At 46.4% G+C, this 20,125-nt stretch overlaps 1 protein-coding gene across 1 annotated transcript; it reads left to right on the forward strand.

The window, feature by feature from the left end:
• Positions 1-764: 764 nt before the first annotated feature.
• On the forward strand, positions 765-19,854 carry Catsper3 (cation channel sperm associated 3). Its single transcript, XM_057787079.1, has 8 exons — positions 765-862; positions 4,267-4,420; positions 11,701-11,940; positions 16,163-16,345; positions 17,239-17,379; positions 17,693-17,812; positions 18,546-18,700; positions 19,755-19,854. Exons 1-8 carry the CDS (start codon positions 765-767, stop codon positions 19,852-19,854), a joined length of 1,191 nt encoding a protein of 396 aa, XP_057643062.1.
• Positions 19,855-20,125: the final 271 nt, after the last annotated feature.

The raw sequence follows: 20,125 nt of genomic DNA on the forward strand, positions 1-20,125 counted from the left end.
ACAGTTGTTACCCAGACACAGAGGAAGCAAGATGAGAATGCCTTGCCAATAAAAGGTACCAAGCCACGTGGCTAACATAGACAAGAATTATGGATTAATGTAGGATGTAAGAGTTAATAAGAAGCCTGAACTAATAGGCCAACGAGTTTATGATTAATGTAGACCTCTCTGTGTTTCTTTTGGGACTAAACAGCCACGGAATCTGGTGGTACAGAAATCTCCGTCAACATGTAACCACATCCAAAACTTCCAAATAACAAGACCTGGAGATGCTTTCTCTGCTTTCCCTGGGATTTTATGTCTACTGCCTCACCCATTGCAATCTTCCTTTCCTTCTACGTGTCCCTGGTGTTGGCTCTGGTTGTGTTCTGTCCCTTAGAAACTCAGAAAACTTAAATTTTCCTCCTACATTAGCCTCGACTTGTCTTACCATCTTATAAAAGACCTTTGTCTGCAGAGTGGGCACGCTATGAGGGGATGTCTTCACGTCTCCAATGTTGTCCTGCTTTACCTTCTGTTGCTAGGCACTCATCCTCTTTGGGGCATCCCCACCTCAAGAAGAGGGACTTGTAAGTGGATGAGCCCACAGGCCTTCTTCTCAGGCTACTAACTGCCGGAATGCCTAAGAGTGACCTCATAGAGCAGAGAACCCTTTCCAGGGTCCCTCTTGCTGCTTCTTAGAATCCAGGTGCCGAGGAAATCCTTAGGCAGAGGATTTTTGGTTATATGATAAAAGCAAGGGATAAAAGTAGAAAATTTGGGAAATGTCCCAATACTTTCACCACAACCCTGTAAGGGTTATGTCTAGCTCACTGTTTGGCACTGCATCAGAGGCATTGTATGCAAGATTGAAGAAGTTTAAGTAAGTATCCTTTACCTCCATGGTTAGAAAATGTGGAAAGGGCAGTGTGGGGACAGGCACATGAACTCTCCTAGCCTCTTCTATAAGGACTTGTCTGCATCCCAAGGGAGAAGAGCTTGTCTCAGACATGCTGGTTTCTCTGGAGGGTGAGGCTGGTACATTTGCTGTTCACCTGGAGTTTGAATTAGACTCCGTATTTATTAAAGTATTAGATAATTTGAAGGCTTTTCCCCCTTTCTTTTTCTACAAGACCTATTTCAAATCAAATTACATATTTTATTATAGATTATAAGGTATATAGTCTGTAGCAGGCTTTCTTGGTTATGAATTATTATTAGTTATGAATGCTCAGCTGTAACTTAGTCATGTCCCACCAGCTGTTATAATTTAATTTAACCTGTTTCTCTTCATCTACAATTTGCATTGCGGCTTTTTACCTTTCTTTCATTCTCTATGTCCCAGGTCTCTCTTTCTCCCTTGTTCTCTCCTTCCTTCTCCTCCGGAGCCTAGATTCCTCCTCCTACTTGTTCTCTCTGCCTGCCAGCCCCACCTATCTCTCTACTGCCTAACCGTTGGCTGTTCAGCTTTATATTAGATCAATCAGATGCCTTAAAAGGCAAACCAACACATCTTTACACCGTTAAACAAATACAGCATGAACAAATGTGACACACCTTTACATTGTTAAGGTAATATTCCACAACATTTCCCCCTTTTGTCTAAATAAAAAGGTTTTAAATGTAAAACGATATACAATAAGAACAATTATCAAGTGAGAATTACATTTACAATATCTAATCCATTTGTATTTGGCAAATTCAGAGAAAATACTCCATTTATTCTATTTTTTTTAAAGATTTATGTATTTATTGTGTACAGTATTCTGCCTACATTCATGCTTGCAGGCCAGAAGAGGGCACCAGATCTCATTACAGATGGTTGTTAGCCACCATGTGGTTGCTGGGAATTGAACTCAGGACCTTTAGATGAGCAGGCAGTGCTCTTAACCACTGAGCCATCTCTCCAGCCCTATTTATCCTATCTTGATGAGTCCAAAGTTTTGTACCTAATTTATCTTTAATCATAACTAAGGAGTACTTTAACGATTGAGTTTTCAACTCCATCAAAGACCCCAGAAGGAGATAATATTACCTGAGTAAACAGGAAGTACAGTGCAAGCCACTTCTAAACTATAGAAACGGCAGAGACATCTGACTGCAGAGCCTCTTAAAGGAGCCATATCCATTTTTGTTTTGTTTTTCCAGCTTTCTCAGGTCCTGTGTGGAAAATTGGGCCCCACAATGGAATGCCAAATGTAGCAGTCTTTCTTTTAGGCTACCAACCAGCTCCCAAATCATGGCATGGAGACTTGTTATTAGTTACAAATGCTCGGCCTCAGCTTGTGCTTGTCCCAGTAGCTCTTATACCTCAAACTAACTTGTTTCTCTTTACCTACCTTTGCACCTCAGGGCTGTTTACCTTTCTTTCCCTATGTATGTCTTACTCAGTGTCTGGCTAGCTGGGGGCTGCCTGCCTGGCTGGTCCTGGGCATCTCCCTCTTTTTCTCCCTCCTCTCACCTCTCTCTTTCTCCTACTTATTCGCTCTGCCCACCAGCCCTGCCCATCCCTCTACTGCCTAGCTATTGGCCGTTCAGCTTTTTATGAGACCAATCAGGTGCCTTAGGCAGGCAAGGGTGAAACAGCAACACATTTTTAAACGTAATTAAACAAGTACAGCATGAACAAATGCAGCACATCTTTACATCATTAAAGTAATACTCCACAATAATAGTCTGTGTTCTTTTTGTTGTTTTTTTCTGTGTGTTTTTCGTGAGTGCCAGTGTGTATGTGCACCACCTGCCATCACCTGCACGTGTGGTGCCCACAGAGGCCAAGGGGGCTTCAGCTCCTCTCACCATGTCGTCCTGCCTCTCTCTCTCTCTGTCTCTCTCTCTCTCTCTCTCTCTCTCTCTCTCTCTTCTCTCTCTCTCTCTCTCTCTCTCTCTCTCTCTCTCTCTCTCTCTCTCTCTCGTGTGTGTGTAAGAATGTATTCATTTGCTACAGATAGTAAAGCACACTACTCTTTAAGAAAACTTTTAAAGTGCAGATGAGTGTGACCGAACAGGAAAAAGAATGCCTGAGCCGGGCGATGGTGGCGCACGCCTTTAATCCCAGCACTTGGGAGGCAGAGGCAGGCGGATCTCTGTGAGTTCCAGACCAGCCTGGTCTACAGAGCTAGTTCCAGGACAGGCTCCAAAGCTACAGAGAAACCCTGTCTCGAAAAAACCAAAAAAAAAAAAAAAAAAAAAAAAAGAATGCCTGTGGCCGCTCTGCTCCTGCAGGCACTGCTGGGATGTGGCTGCCATCGCTCTTGGTGCCCTCCTTACTTGTACATGGATGAAATCTTTTGAGATGAGTGTGTTTTCATCTTGCTTTTGTGCTCTGTTCTCCACCAGATCATCAATCATTTTTCTAAGCCGTGATAAAACATGTAGAAATACTTCAGTATTTCATGGTATGATATCCTTAGTTTACTTAACCAGTCTTTTAAAACTAAAAAAAATATATATATATATATGTAGGGGCATGTGTGTGCCCCGACACCTTTGTGGAGCTTAGAGGACAGCTTTTGGGATCTACCATGTGGGCCCTGGGGGTTGAGCTCAGGTTGTTGGGCATGGCAGCAAGTGCGTTTATCTCCTGGACCATCTCGCCAGCCAGTAACCAGTCCTTTCTGTTAGATTTTAAAATCATTTCCATGTTCTCATCACTATAAATACCCTGGGAGAAACGTGTTGGACTAAATCACCACGTACATTGCAGGTTGTGTTCTTTTGGACTAGAGTTTGGGGGAGGAGAACAGTTCTGGGTTTTGTTTTGTTTTTTATCAAATTAAGCTGACCAGTGTGGGTTTTCCCCCTTGCCGGCCTTCACTGTCACATGGAAATTTGGACTGAAATTCTGGGAAAAAGCATGAAGGTGTTACTTTGTATCCCCGATTCCATTTGTACTGTCATGATTGGATGTGTGTCCCCTTTCTGTGAGAATGTTTGACTTTTCATCATAGATTGTTTGTGCACGGGCGTGGGCGTGGGTGCGTGTGCTTACCCATTATCAGTTTTTCCTCTGAGATATGTTCCTGCTTCCCTGGTGTTTACTGACAGCAGTCACCTGGGGACGGTTTGTCAAGTAAGTGGAGATAGTGTTTCCTGGGTCTGAGAAGTGGTGACTGTTGTTTCTCAGAAGTCCGGGTAGAGGCTGGGGACAGGCTGTTCTGACCATGTGTCGCAGGGCCTCTGTATGTTTCTTTTTACGGTGTGGGGAAAACAACCCCTAAGAGGGGTGCATTGAGCGGGAACCAAGCCGTCTGCGGTAACCACACCTCTTGCTTGCCCCTCTGACAGGAGGAAGGACGTGGAATGTCAGAAGTTCTTCAGGAAGGTCCTCAAGAGCTCTTTCTTCCGGGTGCTCATGATTACCGCTATCACCACCAATGCCGCCTTCATGGTCTTGGAGACCGACTACAACATACATTATAGGATGTTCCGACTCTTTGAGGTGGGCACGTCAATGCTTTTAGTCTACGTTGTCTGTTTTATTTCTGAAAAGGTTAAAATATTTCATGGGCATTTTGCTGCTAGAACTTTTCTATAGAAATGGTTTAAAAGACCTTTGACCTCTGCAGTAGCATCAGAGAGTGGAAGAAGCAGCAGCGGTGATGTGACTGGACAACCTCCCTGAAGTCTGTCTTATTTATAAACAGAGGAACTAGATTTCATCTCCGAGACTCATGGGCAGCTTTCCCAACCATTAGTACCAGTCCCTATGAGGAGGAAGCAGAGGGGCACTAGAGGGCAACTGTGCTGAGCTGAGGTGAGGGTAACCATCCAAAGCAAGAATTGTGCTGCCCACACCAGTAGTGAGCACAGAAAGTTCTCAGTCATCTCTGAAGGGGCTAGAACAACCCAAAACCGAGGAGTTTGCAGAACTGACCAAGACGGGCTCCCTCCAAAAGACTGTGCACTTAGGAGAATGGGCGTAAGATCTAGCAGGCTGGAGACAGATTAAAAAAAAATAGGGTTAGATAAAACAGAAGGAAATAGGATTCAAACAGTTCCTAAAATGAAGTGGTGTACTTTAGGACAAAAGTTGAATGGAGTTAGAAGCATAGTTCTTCAAGGTTAGGAAACGAATTTAGGAGGAAAAGCACAATAGGAAAGGGTGAAGGTAAAATATCACATTATCATAAGAAAACAGAACAAAGAATCAGATCATAGAGGTGTGAAACCCCACTGTAAAGATAAGTCTACAAAATCAGATAAACAGGAAGGCATCCAACCCTGGAGCAAAGGAATGTTCAGGAAGACTCTGCAGGTATAGGAAGGAACGGAAACAAAGTTTCAAAACTTAGGAAACAACTAGAAATCAAACAAAATCATTTAGAAAACAAAGGCTAAAATAGAGCAAACATCTAAATACAGCCTGAGTTAAACTGAGGAATTAAAAATTTCATTATGAATGGAAGTGATGAGAAATACTCAGAAAGTGCTAAGTACTGGCGTTGAGGGGCAGTGCCTGGGTAGGGACGGTGGGAACTCTTGAGTTTCAAATGTCCAGGGGTCAGAATGCTAAAATCTAAACCCAAGAAAAATAACCTCAAAATCTGTATGTCAAAAGGGTGTACATAGCATACCCAAGAATATGAACTCAACCCAGCAAACGCTAGGGCGCTGGAGAGAAACGATTGAGCTTCGAAGTGTAGGGAGTCCAGCTAATGAAGAGGCCAATTGCCATGACATTTCTCCATGGCTGTGCTCTCTGCCCACGGAGAGTGGGGTGACACGTGCAACTTCCTCAGGAAAGAAAATGCGAACCAAGAATGTGAATGGAGGGGTCTCAAGCTTTCTAAAAAGGTTCCAGACTCATTGATGTTCAGAAACATGGTGTGTGCTTCCCTGCCCGCCCTTAAGAAAAAGTCGCAGCCAGCCAAAAGGCTGAAGAAGGATCGCTTCGTTGCTTTGGTGATGAACATGGCAGGTATAGTTGTTTGTAGAAGTAATGCTGACTGTTATTTCACAGGAAAAACATAGCCTATAATGAATATGTTCTTTGATCCTAAGGCGACAGCAGGACTGAAAGATGAGAGCCATTACAAAAAGTTTTAAAACTTTATTTTTGTTTGTTTTTTTAGACAGGGTTTCTCTGTGTAGCCGTGGCTGTCCTAGAACTCACTCTGTAGACCAGGCTGGCCTCTAACTCACAGAGATTCTCCTGCCTCTGCCTTCTGAGTGCTGGGATTAAAGGCGTGTGCCACCACTGCCTGGCAAAATTGTGTGCTTATAGCCGGGCGCATGCCTTTAATCCCAGCACTTGGGAGGCAGAGGCAGGCGGATCTCTGTGAGTTCGAGACCAGCCTGGTCTACAAGAGCTAGTTCCAGGACAGGCTCCAAAACCACAGAGAAACCCTGTCTCGAAAAACAAAAAACAAAAACAAAAAAAAATTGTGTGCTTATTTTTAAAATTATTTTATTTTATTTTTTTGAGAATTTCATACATACATACAATAAAATGTGATCACATCTATCTTCCTTTCCCCCTCCAATTTTCTCCATATCCTTCCCTTGATGCCTCTAGCAAAATGTCATATCTTTCAAATTTTTCGATGGCGCACTAGGTCCAGTTAGCGTGTAATTACTCAGTAAGTGCCTGTAACATGGTCCGGCCCTCCGAGAGCTGGCCAGCAGGGAGAGCATTTCCTGGTTGGTTTGAGACGACTTCTTTATGACCTGTTCCTTATCTGTCATCCTCTCTCTTCTGAAAGCGTGTGCTGTCTTCAGCAACAGGGTCTTACCATGCGGACCCATGTTTAACCATTGCCTTAGTTGTGATGCACACGGTAGTGTTATTCTGAGACACTGGAATCTGTGATACAGCACATGGGCTATTGTGGATTTTTTTCTGTTTTTTTTTCAGGGTAAAGGGTGTGCTCAGACATAGTAGGCGAGCACTCCACGAGCAGCTTACATCTTCCACCCAGGATGGCTTACATTTTCTTTCTTTTCTTCCATTTTCCGTGTTGTCTGTTTATGGTATTTATCTGTTTGTTTATAGCAAGATTTTGTGTGTAGCCTAGGCAGACCCAAACTTGGGTTCCTTTTGCTTCAGCATTCTGATGCTGGGACCACCCCATGCTACTGAAAATGAGGATGCTCGTGGAATAGGGAGATAGAGATGTGTAGACACCGTTGAATTCAAAGTCCGTGGTTCTGTGCTTGCTTTGGGAATATCAGCATTAACAGCAGGGGCGTTTTATCTTCCCCACCAATGGCTAGAAAACAGACCGACACATTCTTGGTATCTATGATGAGATGTTGGAACCAGAGCTTAGAGAAACAGCTTATCCTGGATCTTGTCATCTTCCCTGTAAGAAAGCTGTCAGAGTTTATTTGCAAAAGGATGCAGAAGATAATTTGGGGATACTTCTGCTGGCCACAGATGAGACAAAGTGAGGCATAAGGATAATAAGTACTATGGTTAGAAAATCCTCAAAAATTGAAGTGCGGCCAAGGAGGCAAGGGACTAAGTATTCCTCTTGAAAAGGAAATTACGGAGAGTCAAGCTTTACTGGCATTTCTGACATGAACCCTAACCTTAAGGGGTCATCTACTGTGAGGCCACTCCTTCTGCAGTTTCTGATTGTTCGTTTGGAGACAAGTCCATGCTCTGCAGCCCAGGTTGGCTCCAAACTCATTACCCTTCTGCTGCAGCCTCCCAAGTGTTGGGATTTCAGGTGTGCCACCATGCATGCTATTTCTATAAAGTGTTCCAGCTGATAAATTAGAAATGATAGCATGTCATCCACTTCAGCTCTGGAGAAGCACTGAGTCTGGCCATTGAGTATCAACAAGAAACCAGCAGAACTATGTGCCTGCTATGAAAAGGAGCACCTGCAACCTTGTTTAGAGTAAACCTGAATGTATTCAAGGAACCAACTGTCCACTGCCAGGAAACAGGGAGGAGAGGAAGAGCATGCTACAAAATGCAGAAACAGGGAGGAGAGGAAGGGCATGCTACAAAATGCAGACTGGAATGTTCTTCAGTCATGCTACATGGATTAAAAAATTGTTTCTCTCTCTCTCTCTCTCTCTGTATGTGTGTGTGAGTATGTATGGGTGTGTGCTGATACCTATGGAGTCCAAAAGATAGTGTTAGATCCTCTGCCTCTGGAGTGATTGGCAATCTTGAGCCACCTGGTGTGGATGCTAGGGAATTAACTTGGGTCCTCTGCAAGTGTTCTAACCATTGATCCATCTCACAGCACTTGGAGTCCTTACCAGATAATATGCAAGGCATTAAAAAAATGTGGGTTAAGGAATTTTATGGTAAATACTAAATTATTCTGGGAATATAGATATAGGTTTCTATTATAAAGAGCCAAGTTTTAATAAATAATAGGATGCCAGGCTGTGGTGACACATGCCCTTAATACCAGCACTTGGGAGCAAAGGCAGGTGAACCTCTGTGAGTTTGAGGCTATCCTGGTCTACAAAGTGAGTTCCAGGACAGCAAGGACTAAACAGGGAAACCCTGTCTCAAAACAAACAAACAAACAAACAACAAAACCAGGAAAGTTGAAATAATTGCCTGTATTTTATCTGATCACAATGGAAAATAAAACTACAAAGCCAGAGCAAGGGAAACCCATGGAGTCAATGAGTTCTCAATGAATGGGCACTCGAAGAAATCAGGAGATAAGAGCATTCCTAGAGCAAATGAAAAGGAAAACATAGCACGGCAGACCTAGGGAATACGTGAAAAAGTCCTAAGAGGGAGGTCATGGCTGTAAGTGTCTGCCTTTCAAAATTGGGCGGGCTGGTGAGATGTCTTATGAGGTAAAGGTGCTTGACCCATGAGCCTGGAAACCAGAGTTCAATCCCTGGAATCCAGAGAATGGTGGAAGGAGAGAACCAACTCCAGAAAGATCTCCCCTTGACTCTCCTAGCTGCCTTGGCTATGAAACACACACACACCACACAAACACACACACACACACAAACCCTTTTACAATGACAAGAGAAATTAGGTTCCAAACAAATTACTAACACAACTCAGGGCGCTGGAAAAGCAACAAACCAAACCTAAAATTAGCAAATGGAAGAAATAATTATGATCAGAATGGAAATTAGTGAAATAAAAATGATTAAAACAAGAGAGAGTATCAAAGAGTTGCTTCTTTGAAAAGATAAACAAGTTTGGAAAACCTGTAGGGTCAGACCAGAGAAAGAGGGCCCCACATAGTAAAATAGAGAGGAAAAGGGGGCCGTCACAATGCAGAAAGTAATTAGATATAATTAGATATACCTTAAAAACATATGGTTCAGCCGGGCGGTGGTGGCGCACGCCTTTAATCCCAGCACTCGGGAGGCAGAGGCAGGCGGATCTCTGTGAGTTCGAGACCAGCCTGGTCTACAAGAGCTAGTTCCAGGACAGGCTCCAAAAACCACAGAGAAACCCTGTCTCGAAAAACCAAAAAAAAAAAAAAAAAAAAAAAAAAAAAAAAATATATATATATATATATATATATATATGGTTCGCTAAATTGGAAAATCTAAAATAAAATGAATAAATTTCTAGATACTTCTTTTTTTGACAGTGAAAATGATCTTTTATTGAACATCACATACTGGTAAGCACAGATGACCAAAACGCTGTGATAAATATTAGAAACTAAAGATTGCGCATGTATATTTACCATTCAAAGGAATTAGTACGAGTATTTTCATTTCTAAGTTTTAGGCTACACTACAGATCTGTTAGTGTCCCCATGACAAGCCATCTTTAAACAGGCAGACCATCTAGCTAGATTCATCAATGCTTTGAGAAATTGAGAAAGAAAAAAACACCTTTTCTTCATTTAGATTAAAAATAGGTTTTTTTCACACTAAAGAACAAACATGCAAGTAGTTAAGAGGCATTTTTAAAAATGTTAAAGATATTTTAAAAATTAAAATATAATCGCATGATTTCCCTGAGATAAATCCTTTTATTGGTTCTGCAACAAACAATGAGATTGAAGCAATAATAAAAATTTCCTGACTGAAAACGTCCAGGTCCAGAGGATTTACTGATGAATCCTATCGGTCCTTTGGAGAAGGGTCAGTTTGTCAAGCCTCCAACACCAGGGGAGCAGAGTCATTAGTGACTTTTTAGGAAGCCACGGTTACCCAGATACACTTATAAGAGAGAAACAAAGAACAGTCTCCCCAATGAACATAGACACAAAACAGTTCCCTCTGAGATTTGCAACCCAAACCTAAGAACACAGCAAGATCCCTCACCGTGCTAGTTACACACGTAGGTAACGAGGGGTGGTTCAGCAGGTACCGATGGACTCAAGGGCAGAAATCATGTGATCTCAACAGAAGCAGAAAAAACTTCCGATAAAATCCCAAATTCCTTTGTGAAAAAAGGTTCAAAAAGACAGGCATAGAAGGAGCCCGTGTTGACACAAAGGTTCCGCGTGAAAATCCTACAGCCAACAGTGGAACTTGGGGAAAATGGAAAGGATTCCCACTAAAAGCACCTGATTGCTGTGTTGTTGGCCATCTTAGCTGGAGCGGTAAGATAAGAGAAGCAGATAGATCCAACAGGGAAGAAAGAGTCGGGGTCTCTGATTGCAGATGATGATGCCACACATAAGAGATCCCAAAACCACCAGAAAACAATGGCAGAGCATACAAAACTAACATATGAAAATCAGAAGCCTTCTGTCAACCAAGAACAAAGACGCTGAGGAAGAAATCAGGGGAACAACCCTATTCATAGTTACTTGAAAACCAAACCACGCTGCCCACTACCACCCAAACAGTGTATGTCGCTGGATGAAGTCTGCTGCTGCTGAGCCCAAAGACCCAAGTGCAGTCTTCCATGGCAGAAGAGAGAACAGACTCCCACAAGTTGTCCTTGGACAACCACATGCTCACTGTGCCCCCCAACTCTCTCTCTCTCTCTCCTCAAATCAGGTACAGGTGAGTACATATATAATTCCAATATTCCTACTCCAAGATGGGAGGTGGAGAGGGGAGACTTTGGCTGGAACTCCCGGGTTAGCCTGGAGTTTGCAGTGCCGCGGAAACAGGGGGGGACTTTGCTTCAACAAGGTAGAATGAAAGAACCAGATTCTTGAGAGTTGTCCTCTGACCTCCACAAGTAGGCAATAGCAAACACGTGCTAGCACACACACCTACACACACAGACACACACACACAACCCGGAACACACCATACAGATTAATAAGGACCCCTAGGCAATCGTAGAGCCATTGGAGTTGTAGGCAAGGGAGAGACATTCGGAGGAGATTGATTCACAGTGTAAACGTGGGAAAAATGCAGAATGATGTCCTTTAAAAATGGGATTTTAGTTGACTGATTTTTGAGTATGTATGATGAAGGTAATGGATTAAATATAACTATATATTTGTATACTTAAAAGTGTATATATTCAGGATGGCCAGAAAACCCTTGTGACTTTCTCTTGGGGAAGAGTTATGTCAGGAGGTTTGCTCAGTTGAGTATTGACCAGGAACTATATATAGAGCCATTTGCGGCCAGCTGCTCAGCTACGAGGTAGTCATGCCTTGCGTCTAGGGGAAACCTAGCAGCCCTAGGCTTAGTGCCACAGGCAAGGAAGAGCAGATGGGGAAGGGATTCAGGCTCAGTAAGAGAGCTGGGGGCTCTGTCTGGGGTTTTCCACACCTGGCTGGGTGGTCTCAGCAGGGAGAGGGCCAGGATTATGGGGCTCTGCATTGTTTTGATCTCTGACCCCTGTGACCCCTGCAGATCTCAGAGATTCTCTTTGTCTCCATCTACATCTGTGAGTTCCTCATGAAGGTCTATGTGGACCCCATTAAATACTGGAGCGATGGCTATAACCTACTGGATGTGGTCATTATCTTTATCATTTCGATACCCTATACCCTCCGAAAGATCAAAGGACAACTTTACAAAAACCTCAACATTGCTGATGGGATACAGTCTCTGCGAATCCTGAAGCTTATCTCCTACAGTAGAGGCATCAGGGTATGTGCCTCCTGTGTGTGCACCCGTGCGTGCCTGCGTGGCTGTGGGGGGAAGGGAGTGTTGGTGTGAGATAATGCCTAGTTGCGTGTGGTAGCACACGCCTTTAATCCCAGCACTCAGGAGGCAGAAGCAGTCTGATCTCTGTGAATTCGAGGTCAGCCTGGTCTACAAAGTGAGTTCCAGAACAGCCAGGGCCACACAGAGAAACCCTGTCTCAAAAAAATCAAGAAAACAAAAGATCGCTCAGAGAGGAGGCAAAGTGAAAGAGAACAGCAAATACAGAACCAAGCAATGGCCAGGCCAGGAAAATCCACACTGAGGAGGCAGCCTGGAGAAATCAAGTAGTAGCAAAGAAACTGAGGCAAATGCCCTTCAGATGGTCAACGTTGTTAGCATCCTCAGAGAGGCTAGTCACTCAAGAAGAATGTAAATGGAGATTGCACTTTTGTTTCCTGACTACCCAGACCTGAGCAAGCACACAGAAACTACATTAATTACAACACTGTTCAGCCAACGGCTCAGATGTGTTCCTAGCTAGGTCTTACATCTTAAGTTAACCCATTCCTATTATTTTATATTTTACCATGAGGCTCATGGTTTGTTACCTCACATCTTGCTTCTTGGACAACTACATGATGTCTTCCTGACTCTGCCATTTTTCTCCCAGCATTCAGTTTAGTTTTCCCACCTAGCTCTGTTCTGCCCTGCCATAGGCCAAAGCAGCTTCTTTATTAACCAGTGGTAATAAAACATATTCATAGCATACAGAGGGGCATCCCACATCAGGGGAAGAAAACAGTTCATGGTGAAAGACAAGGAAGTATGAACAGGAAATACAGACACCGGCCTGGAACTGGAGAGGAGTGAGGCCTGGACACACACATATGCACACACAGGCACGTGATTACATGGGTGTAAGGAATGAGTGTCTATGGGTGTATGCCATGGGGAGAGCTCACATTTAGGGCCCAGACACACCCTACTAGACAAAGACTACAGACCCAAACGCGAGCCTCTTCCTGGAGACCAGGTCCCTGGGCAAACATGGGCTGAGGATGCCTGCCTGTAGGATGGGTTGAGGCTGAGACATGAGCCTGAGGCCTGTTCTGAAATGTTCTGAAGAATGTTCCAAGACTTTGGCAACTCAGGAAGATGGTGGGAATGAAGCTCCCAGAGTGCCCCTATCAAAAAAAGGAGACCTTCCCCATCAAAAAAGAAAAAAAAAATGGCAGGCCATGGTCAAAGCTGCCCAAACCTTGGTGGGTTCTGGCACACAGCTCACAGCCATTTGCACCGTGTGAAAGGCAGCCAGTGAGGGAAGCACAGACGACGCAGACAGACACACAGACGAACAGACAGACACACAGACGGGTAAGCAGGAGTCAGTGTACTGTGCACTTGGATGGAGAAAACTCAGCTTCCCACCTGAAGCTTGGCATGTGGATGCTATAGAGACGAACAGGGCAGCAGGGTGATTGCACACAGATAAACAAGGAAGCAGGTCACACAGCTGATCAAGGGCACAGGTCTCACTAACCCCATAGGAGCAGTCTCCATAAGCAAGCAGTTTTGAGTCTACAAACATCCCAGGAATGGGCAGAAAGCTACAGCGGACATTTTCCACATGCACTGTCAAGAGCCACACTGGGATCAAAGGGAGGCTTTGCCTTGCCTCTGAGCTTCATGCCGAGGGGGAGGCTCTGCCATTCTTGCTCTAGTCTGAGGCTCTGCGATTCTTGACTTGGCTGTGCCAGTCAACAGCACCCCATTTTCCCACCTCTCCACTCAGGGTTTCCTCTGCCCTCTGTAGTTTTAATTCATGATTTAATTGTGCCTTTGTTCTGTTGGCGAGAATGTGGCAGAGGTACTGACCTCAGTTGTCCAGTGTGTGGCGGAGGTACTGACCTCAGTTGTCCAGTGTGTGTGCAGAGGTACTGACCTCAGTTGTCCAGTGTGTGCAGATGTACTGACCTCAGTTGTCCAGTGTGTGCAGAGGTACTGACCTCAGTTGTCCAGTGTGTGGCAGAGGTACTGACCTCAGTTGTCCAGTGTGTGCAGAGGTAATGACCTCACTTGTTCAGTGTGTGCAGAGGTAATGACCTCAGTTGTCCAGTGTGTGCAGAGGTACTGACCTCAGTTGTCCAGTGTGTGCAGATGTACTGACCTCAGTTGTCCAGTGTGTGCAGAGGTACTGACCTCAGTTGTCCAGTGTGTGGCAGAGGTACTGACCTCAGTTGTCCAGTGTGTGCAGAGGTAATGACCTCACTTGTTCAGTGTGTGCAGAGGTAATGACCTCAGTTGTCCAGTGTGTGCAGAGGTACTGACCTCAGTTGTCCAGTGTGTGCAGATGTACTGACCTCAGTTGTCCAGTGTGTGCAGAGGTACTGACCTCAGTTGTCCAGTGTGTGGCAGAGGTAATGACCTCAGTTGTCCAGTGTGTGGCAGAGGTACTGACCTCAGTTGTCCAGTGTGTGTGCAGAGGTACTGACCTCAGTTGTCCAGTGTGTCGCAGAGGTACTGACCTCAGTTGTCCAGTGTGTGGTAGAGGCGCTGACCTCAGTTGTCCAGTGTGTGGCGGAGGCACTGACCTCATGGCAGACGGGAAGCAGAGAGCGGAGTACAGGAATGGTTCAGGGCAGCAGCCTCAAGGGTGAGCCACCAATGCGTTACTGCCCTCAACTATGCTCCATTTCCAGCTCCCCCATACTATGATACTGTGACTCTATCAGGTCATAATCCCTTGATGATGCCAGTGACCTCAGGATCCAGCTGCCACTTCCAAAAAGCCAATCAGCTGATTATCGAGCCCAAGTACATGAGCCTGTGGGAGGCAATTTATAATAGCTTGAGAAAGTTCCATCTCCGCCTAGCAGGGAGACAGGCCATCGTCAAGACTCAATTCTTTCCAAATGAATCTGCAAACACTGCTCTTATTCCCCAGGGGAATTTAGGGTAGCGTGTTTCTCTGAGATGACCTTTTTCCACCTCCCAGAATTCCCATTGTCCTCTCCTCTCTCTTCAGTGTTCAGCTCCTAGCTGCCTTCCTAGTGTTAAACCAGTCTTAAGAGTCACTGTGCTCAGGGCCATTGATGGTTGGAGGTGTGGCATCGGAGAAGAGTTTAGGGCTCATTCCTCACTCTACCATTGTATTGTGACCAGAACAAACTGGTTCTCAGAGTCTCTGATGCGTCATTCTGATACCAGCCACCTTGAAATTATGTCTGTGTCTTAGTCAATGTTCTATTGCTGGGACGAGACACCATGGCCAAGGCAACTCTTATAAAAGAAAGCATTTAATTGGGGGCTCACTTACAGTGTCAGAGGATTAGTCTGTCGTCATTATGGGAGGAGCATGGCAACAGGCAGTCATGGTGCTGGAGAAGTAACTGAGAGCTGCTACATCCTGATCTTTAGGCAGAAAGAGAGACTGGGTCTAGCATGGGCTTTTGAAACCTCAAAGCTCACCCCCAGTAACACATCCACCAATACCACACCTCCTAATCTTTCTAATCCTTTCAAATAGTGCCACTCCCTGGTGACTGAACATTCAAACATATGAGGCTATGGGGCCGTCCTTATCCAAACCACTACTGTTTGTGAAAACAAGCATTCTTAATAGGTCAACAGTTATAAAGCACACACTCAGTGCACATCTCAGGGCATGGTAAGTGCACAATAAATATATGGAGCACTCCAGGGACAGACAAAGGAAGGGAGGACAGGAAGTTAGCCATTTTATAGGATGAAGATGAAGGTCATAAGATACCTGTAAGGTGAGGTCCAGAAAGAACGGGGAGACATTTTTCTCTTAGCCCTCTCTATCCTCAGGTATATGACAGTGTCCCTATTCCTCCTGGACCTGGGGGAAAGGACATTTGGGGCTGGCTCTCAGCAGAGAAGCACAAATACAATATCCAGGGATGACCGCAGATTCAGGATGGGTTCAAGTAGAGAGGTCACTGGGGCTGATGGAGAGGTGACCCAGTCCTGAGACTGTGTACAGTCCACCCGTGACACAGGGTAGACGCCACATCCTGAGACTGGTACAACCCTCTGTCTGGGCACAATTCTGATCATTCATTCAATTGATACTTACTGAACATCTACCACGTGCCAGGCATGGCCCCAGGCCCTGAGGGCCCCTGTGGACTGGGGAGGCTGGACCTCTGTGATCTGGCTTCGCCAGGCGCTGCTGTCCAGCTGCAATATCCCTGCCTTGCAGACACTCATCACTGCTGTGGGGCAGACGGTCTACACGGTGGCCTCCGTGCTGACTCTGCTCTTCGTTCTCATGTACATCTTCGCTATTCTGGGATTCTGCCTGTTTGGCGTTGTGGAGAGGGGCGACCTGAATAACTGGGGGAACCTGGCTTCAGCTTTCTTCACACTCTTCAGTCTGGCTACGGTACTGTGTTTGGGGACTGTGGTGAGGGCGGAGCCTGGAGAGGGACTGTCTAGGAAGTGTGAGCGTGTAGACATGTTGGGCCTCTTGTGGGGCCTTCCCCACTTTCAGGTGCTTATTAGTGGGCACAGGAAGCTGGGGTTCCCTGCTGGGGCAGTCGTAGGCCAGTGGGCTCCATTTCTGTCTCTAATTCCGTGATTTTATAAATCGCTCCGTGGGTTGCACAGGGTAATAAAACTTGCTAGAATTCTCAAACGATACTTAATTTGGATTAACCTTGTTATAAATGAAGCCCACAACATACAATTATTTTTTTAAAAAAACAAGCTGTCACAAATTCACCCAGAATAAGCAAAGCCCAAGTCTCAAAGTCTAGACTTTTGAATTATATAAAGAATGGCATTTTTTAAAAATTGTTTTGCTTTTATTTTTTCCAAGGATGGACCTGGAAATAGATAGTACATTTTAGGAGAAAATGGGAGATCTTGAGATAAGAGATTCTCTTAAGCACATTGGCTTCCAACTAGTGGCACCCTGCATTTCTTTTTTCTTTTTCTTTCTTTCTTTTCTTTTTTGTTTCTTTTTCGACACAAGGTTTCTCTGTAGCGTTGGAGCCTGTCCTGAAACTAGCTCTGTAGACCAGGCTGGCCTCGAACTCACAGAGATCCGCCTGCCTCTACCTCCCAAGTGCTGGGATTAAAGGTGTGCACCACCACCGCCCGGCTCTTACATTTCTATGTATAGCTGACAGCCAGTGGATGGGGAGGGGCCAAGGACTGATGTGGAGATGGAGTTGGCAGCCACCTCAGTGGGTCTGGCGCTCCTCTGGCACAGGTGACATGGAAACCTGCGCTGCTGGGTCTTGGTGCTCAGTATACCTTGCCTTGCCTGACCAGGTTGATGGCTGGACAAACCTGCAGGAACAGCTGGACGAGAGGAAGTTTACTATTAGCCGGGCATTCACCATCCTCTTTATCCTGCTTGCTTCCTTCATCTTCCTCAACATGTTTGTAGGTGTGATGATCATGCACACGGAGGTGAGTCTGTGCCTGTAGAGTGTGTGTGTGTGTGTGTGTGCTCGCGCGCGTGTGTGCATGTGCATTGCTCAGGTTAGGTATGGCAGGTAGAGGTATGGGCCAGGTGTCTGGGACACACTGAACTCGTGTCTTTCTTATGAAGTGATGTGGGGGTAGCCAGGTGACCCCTCTCATGTGCGCCTCTTCTCCCTGAGTTCACCACCTCATGATGGGACCGGCAGTGGGGTTCAGGGCAAGCTAGGCAGAGAAAGGCTGGGAACGAAAAGCTGCAGACGAGACACAGTGGTCTTGACTTGTCTGTTCTGCTTGCTAGGACTCCATCAAAAAGTTCCAGCGGGAGCTGATGGTGGAGAGGCACGTGACTCTTCTGGAGGAGAAGCAAGTGATCCTGAGGCGCCAGCAGGAGGAGGTCAACAGGCTGATAACCACCCAGGTAGGTGGCCGCACCGGACAGAGGATTGGCTAGGAGGAAGGGCTTTGCACTCAAGTAGACGTCAGGTGGTCTCAGGCACGTGTGGTTTTAGGTAAGGCAGGCCTCTTCCCCTGCAGCCACGAGAGCCCTGCCTTTCTTTCTGTGTGTGTATTTCGCGGAACAATGTGGATCCTTTGTGGATGGCTCCCCACTGTGGGGTCCTTCGTGCTGGAGCTTCTCACTGAGGTTCCTCTGGTATCAGGCAGCTCAGGCCACTGGGTAGGTGAGCATGGGACGCTCGGCCAGGGTGTCACTCAATCTCATATCTCCCCTCCTCCCATGTTCCTTGAATCAGGACAAGAGTAAGCACAATGTCAAGAATCAGCCAAGCATGGCACCACCTTGTAGACTGCACTCTTCTTTTCTGTCTGATGCTCTTGGTCTAACTTAGGGGCCCTGCTGGGGCCTTCATCTGTCAGAGTGTCTCTTTTCTGAGGTAGACCTGCCAGTCTCTCAGTGCCCAAGGTTTGTTTAGGGTTGGAGGAGGCCACACAGAATCACCCTTAGACATTCTCTTGTTCCTTTAGACCTTTGGCCTCACACCAGGGATGGTGGTCCATGAGACTGTTTCGTTCTTACAGGCTCTGGGCTCAGTGGTCAGGACGAACTTGGGACTCTTGGGGTCTACAAGGGTTATCAGGTCTCTGTAGCTTGGCTGCTCTTGTCCTGGGTCTCTCATTGCTTTCCTCTCTAGAAAACCGGTGGCAAGAACTTCACGGAGCTGGTGGAGGAATTCAAGAAGACCCTACGGCACACGGATCCCATGGTCCTGGATGATTTTGGCACTAGCCTCCCCTTCGTCGATGTCTACTTGTCCACTCTGGACAACCAGGACAATACTCTCAAGAAGTGAGTGACTGGTCCCCATGGCTTCTTCAATGCCAGGGCATATTGTAGACCCCAGAAGATGGAAGGGTTGGTAACCAAGGTGTGTGGTGGGTGGGTACACAGAGGCCCTCCCTGAGAGTGCAGGATCCCATGTATGCCTGGGTGCTTGGGCTGCTGTGTGCATGGGTCTGTGTTGGAAGGGGTTCTGCTCTGCTGGCCCTCCCAACTCTCTCTCTCTCTCTCTCTCCCTCTCCCCTCCCTCCCTCCTCCTCCTCCCCCTCCTCCCCTCCCCCTCCTCCCCCTCCCCCTCCCCCTCCCTCTCCCTCTCCCTCTCCCTCTCCCTCTCCCTCTCTCTCTCTCTCTCTCTCTCTCTCTCTCTCTCTCTCTCTCTCTCTCTCTCTCTCTCGTTTGTAACCGGATGTCCCTTCAGGCCTCTGCTCACTAATACTTTCCAGGGAGCAGCAAATATGTGTGCAGGAGGTGCTAAGTCAAGTGCAGAGGGTCCTAGCTTGGCTCTGCTGCCCTCTTCCTTGTAGCTTTGAACAAGTGCCACACATGGAGCCACTGGGCCAGCTGCATGAGACCCGACTCAGGTCTATCCTCATTGCCAGCTAACTGGGGTTTTGGCTGGCAGCTGAGGAGCTGTGGACACTAGGAAGCTACTGTGGACTCTGAGCAAGAGCAGAACATCAGAAGCCTGACCTCTCTATGAAATCCCTCTGGAAACTTCAGAGACTAGGGGAACTGACTGGAAAGGAGAGAACCAGGGAATGCCCATTTTGGGTCCAAGTACAGGCCAGGTACTGTTTAGGCACCAGCATACCATCCCTGCTTGCAGAGTGCAGGGGATTGTTGTGGACATGCTACATGAGACGGATGAGTTAGCTTATGTTGGGGACCCCGGGCAGAGGGACAGATGCAGGGTTCCGACCTACCTGTAGTCTTACTTCTCTCCTGATCCTGCACAGACCCCGTGGGTTCCGTGACTGCACGGGTGCCAGTATGCGGTATGTGGGGACAGCATGGCATGGACCCTGCTTTGTCCTCAGGTCCCTGCTCCTCCTCTGCTCTCCAGGCTTCAGGAGCTGTACTATGAGATCGTGAACGTGCTGTGTCTGATGCTTGAAGACCTGCCCCAGGAGAAGTCATCCCATAGCTCGGAATTACTGATTTAGAGGTAGTGGGGCATGTGTGACCTCAAAAGCATGACAGTTCCATTAAACAGCGGCCTTCAGAGGCAGCTTCCAAACTTGCTACAGTCTTGGTGTTGGTAAGACCTGCCTTTGGGGGATAGGCCTGGGTGACTGCTCACGGAAGTCGCTCTCCCAGGGCCTCGGTTGCAGGAACAGGTGGGTTCAAGATCTATCCTGGTTAGTAACGACACCCTGCGGCCTCTCTAAACCCGACAGCAAGGGCCCACTGAGCTCCCAGGGAACCTGCCCGAAG

Source organism: Chionomys nivalis, chromosome 13 (genome assembly GCF_950005125.1).
Source record: "Chionomys nivalis chromosome 13, mChiNiv1.1, whole genome shotgun sequence".
NCBI lineage: Eukaryota > Metazoa > Chordata > Mammalia > Rodentia > Cricetidae > Chionomys > Chionomys nivalis.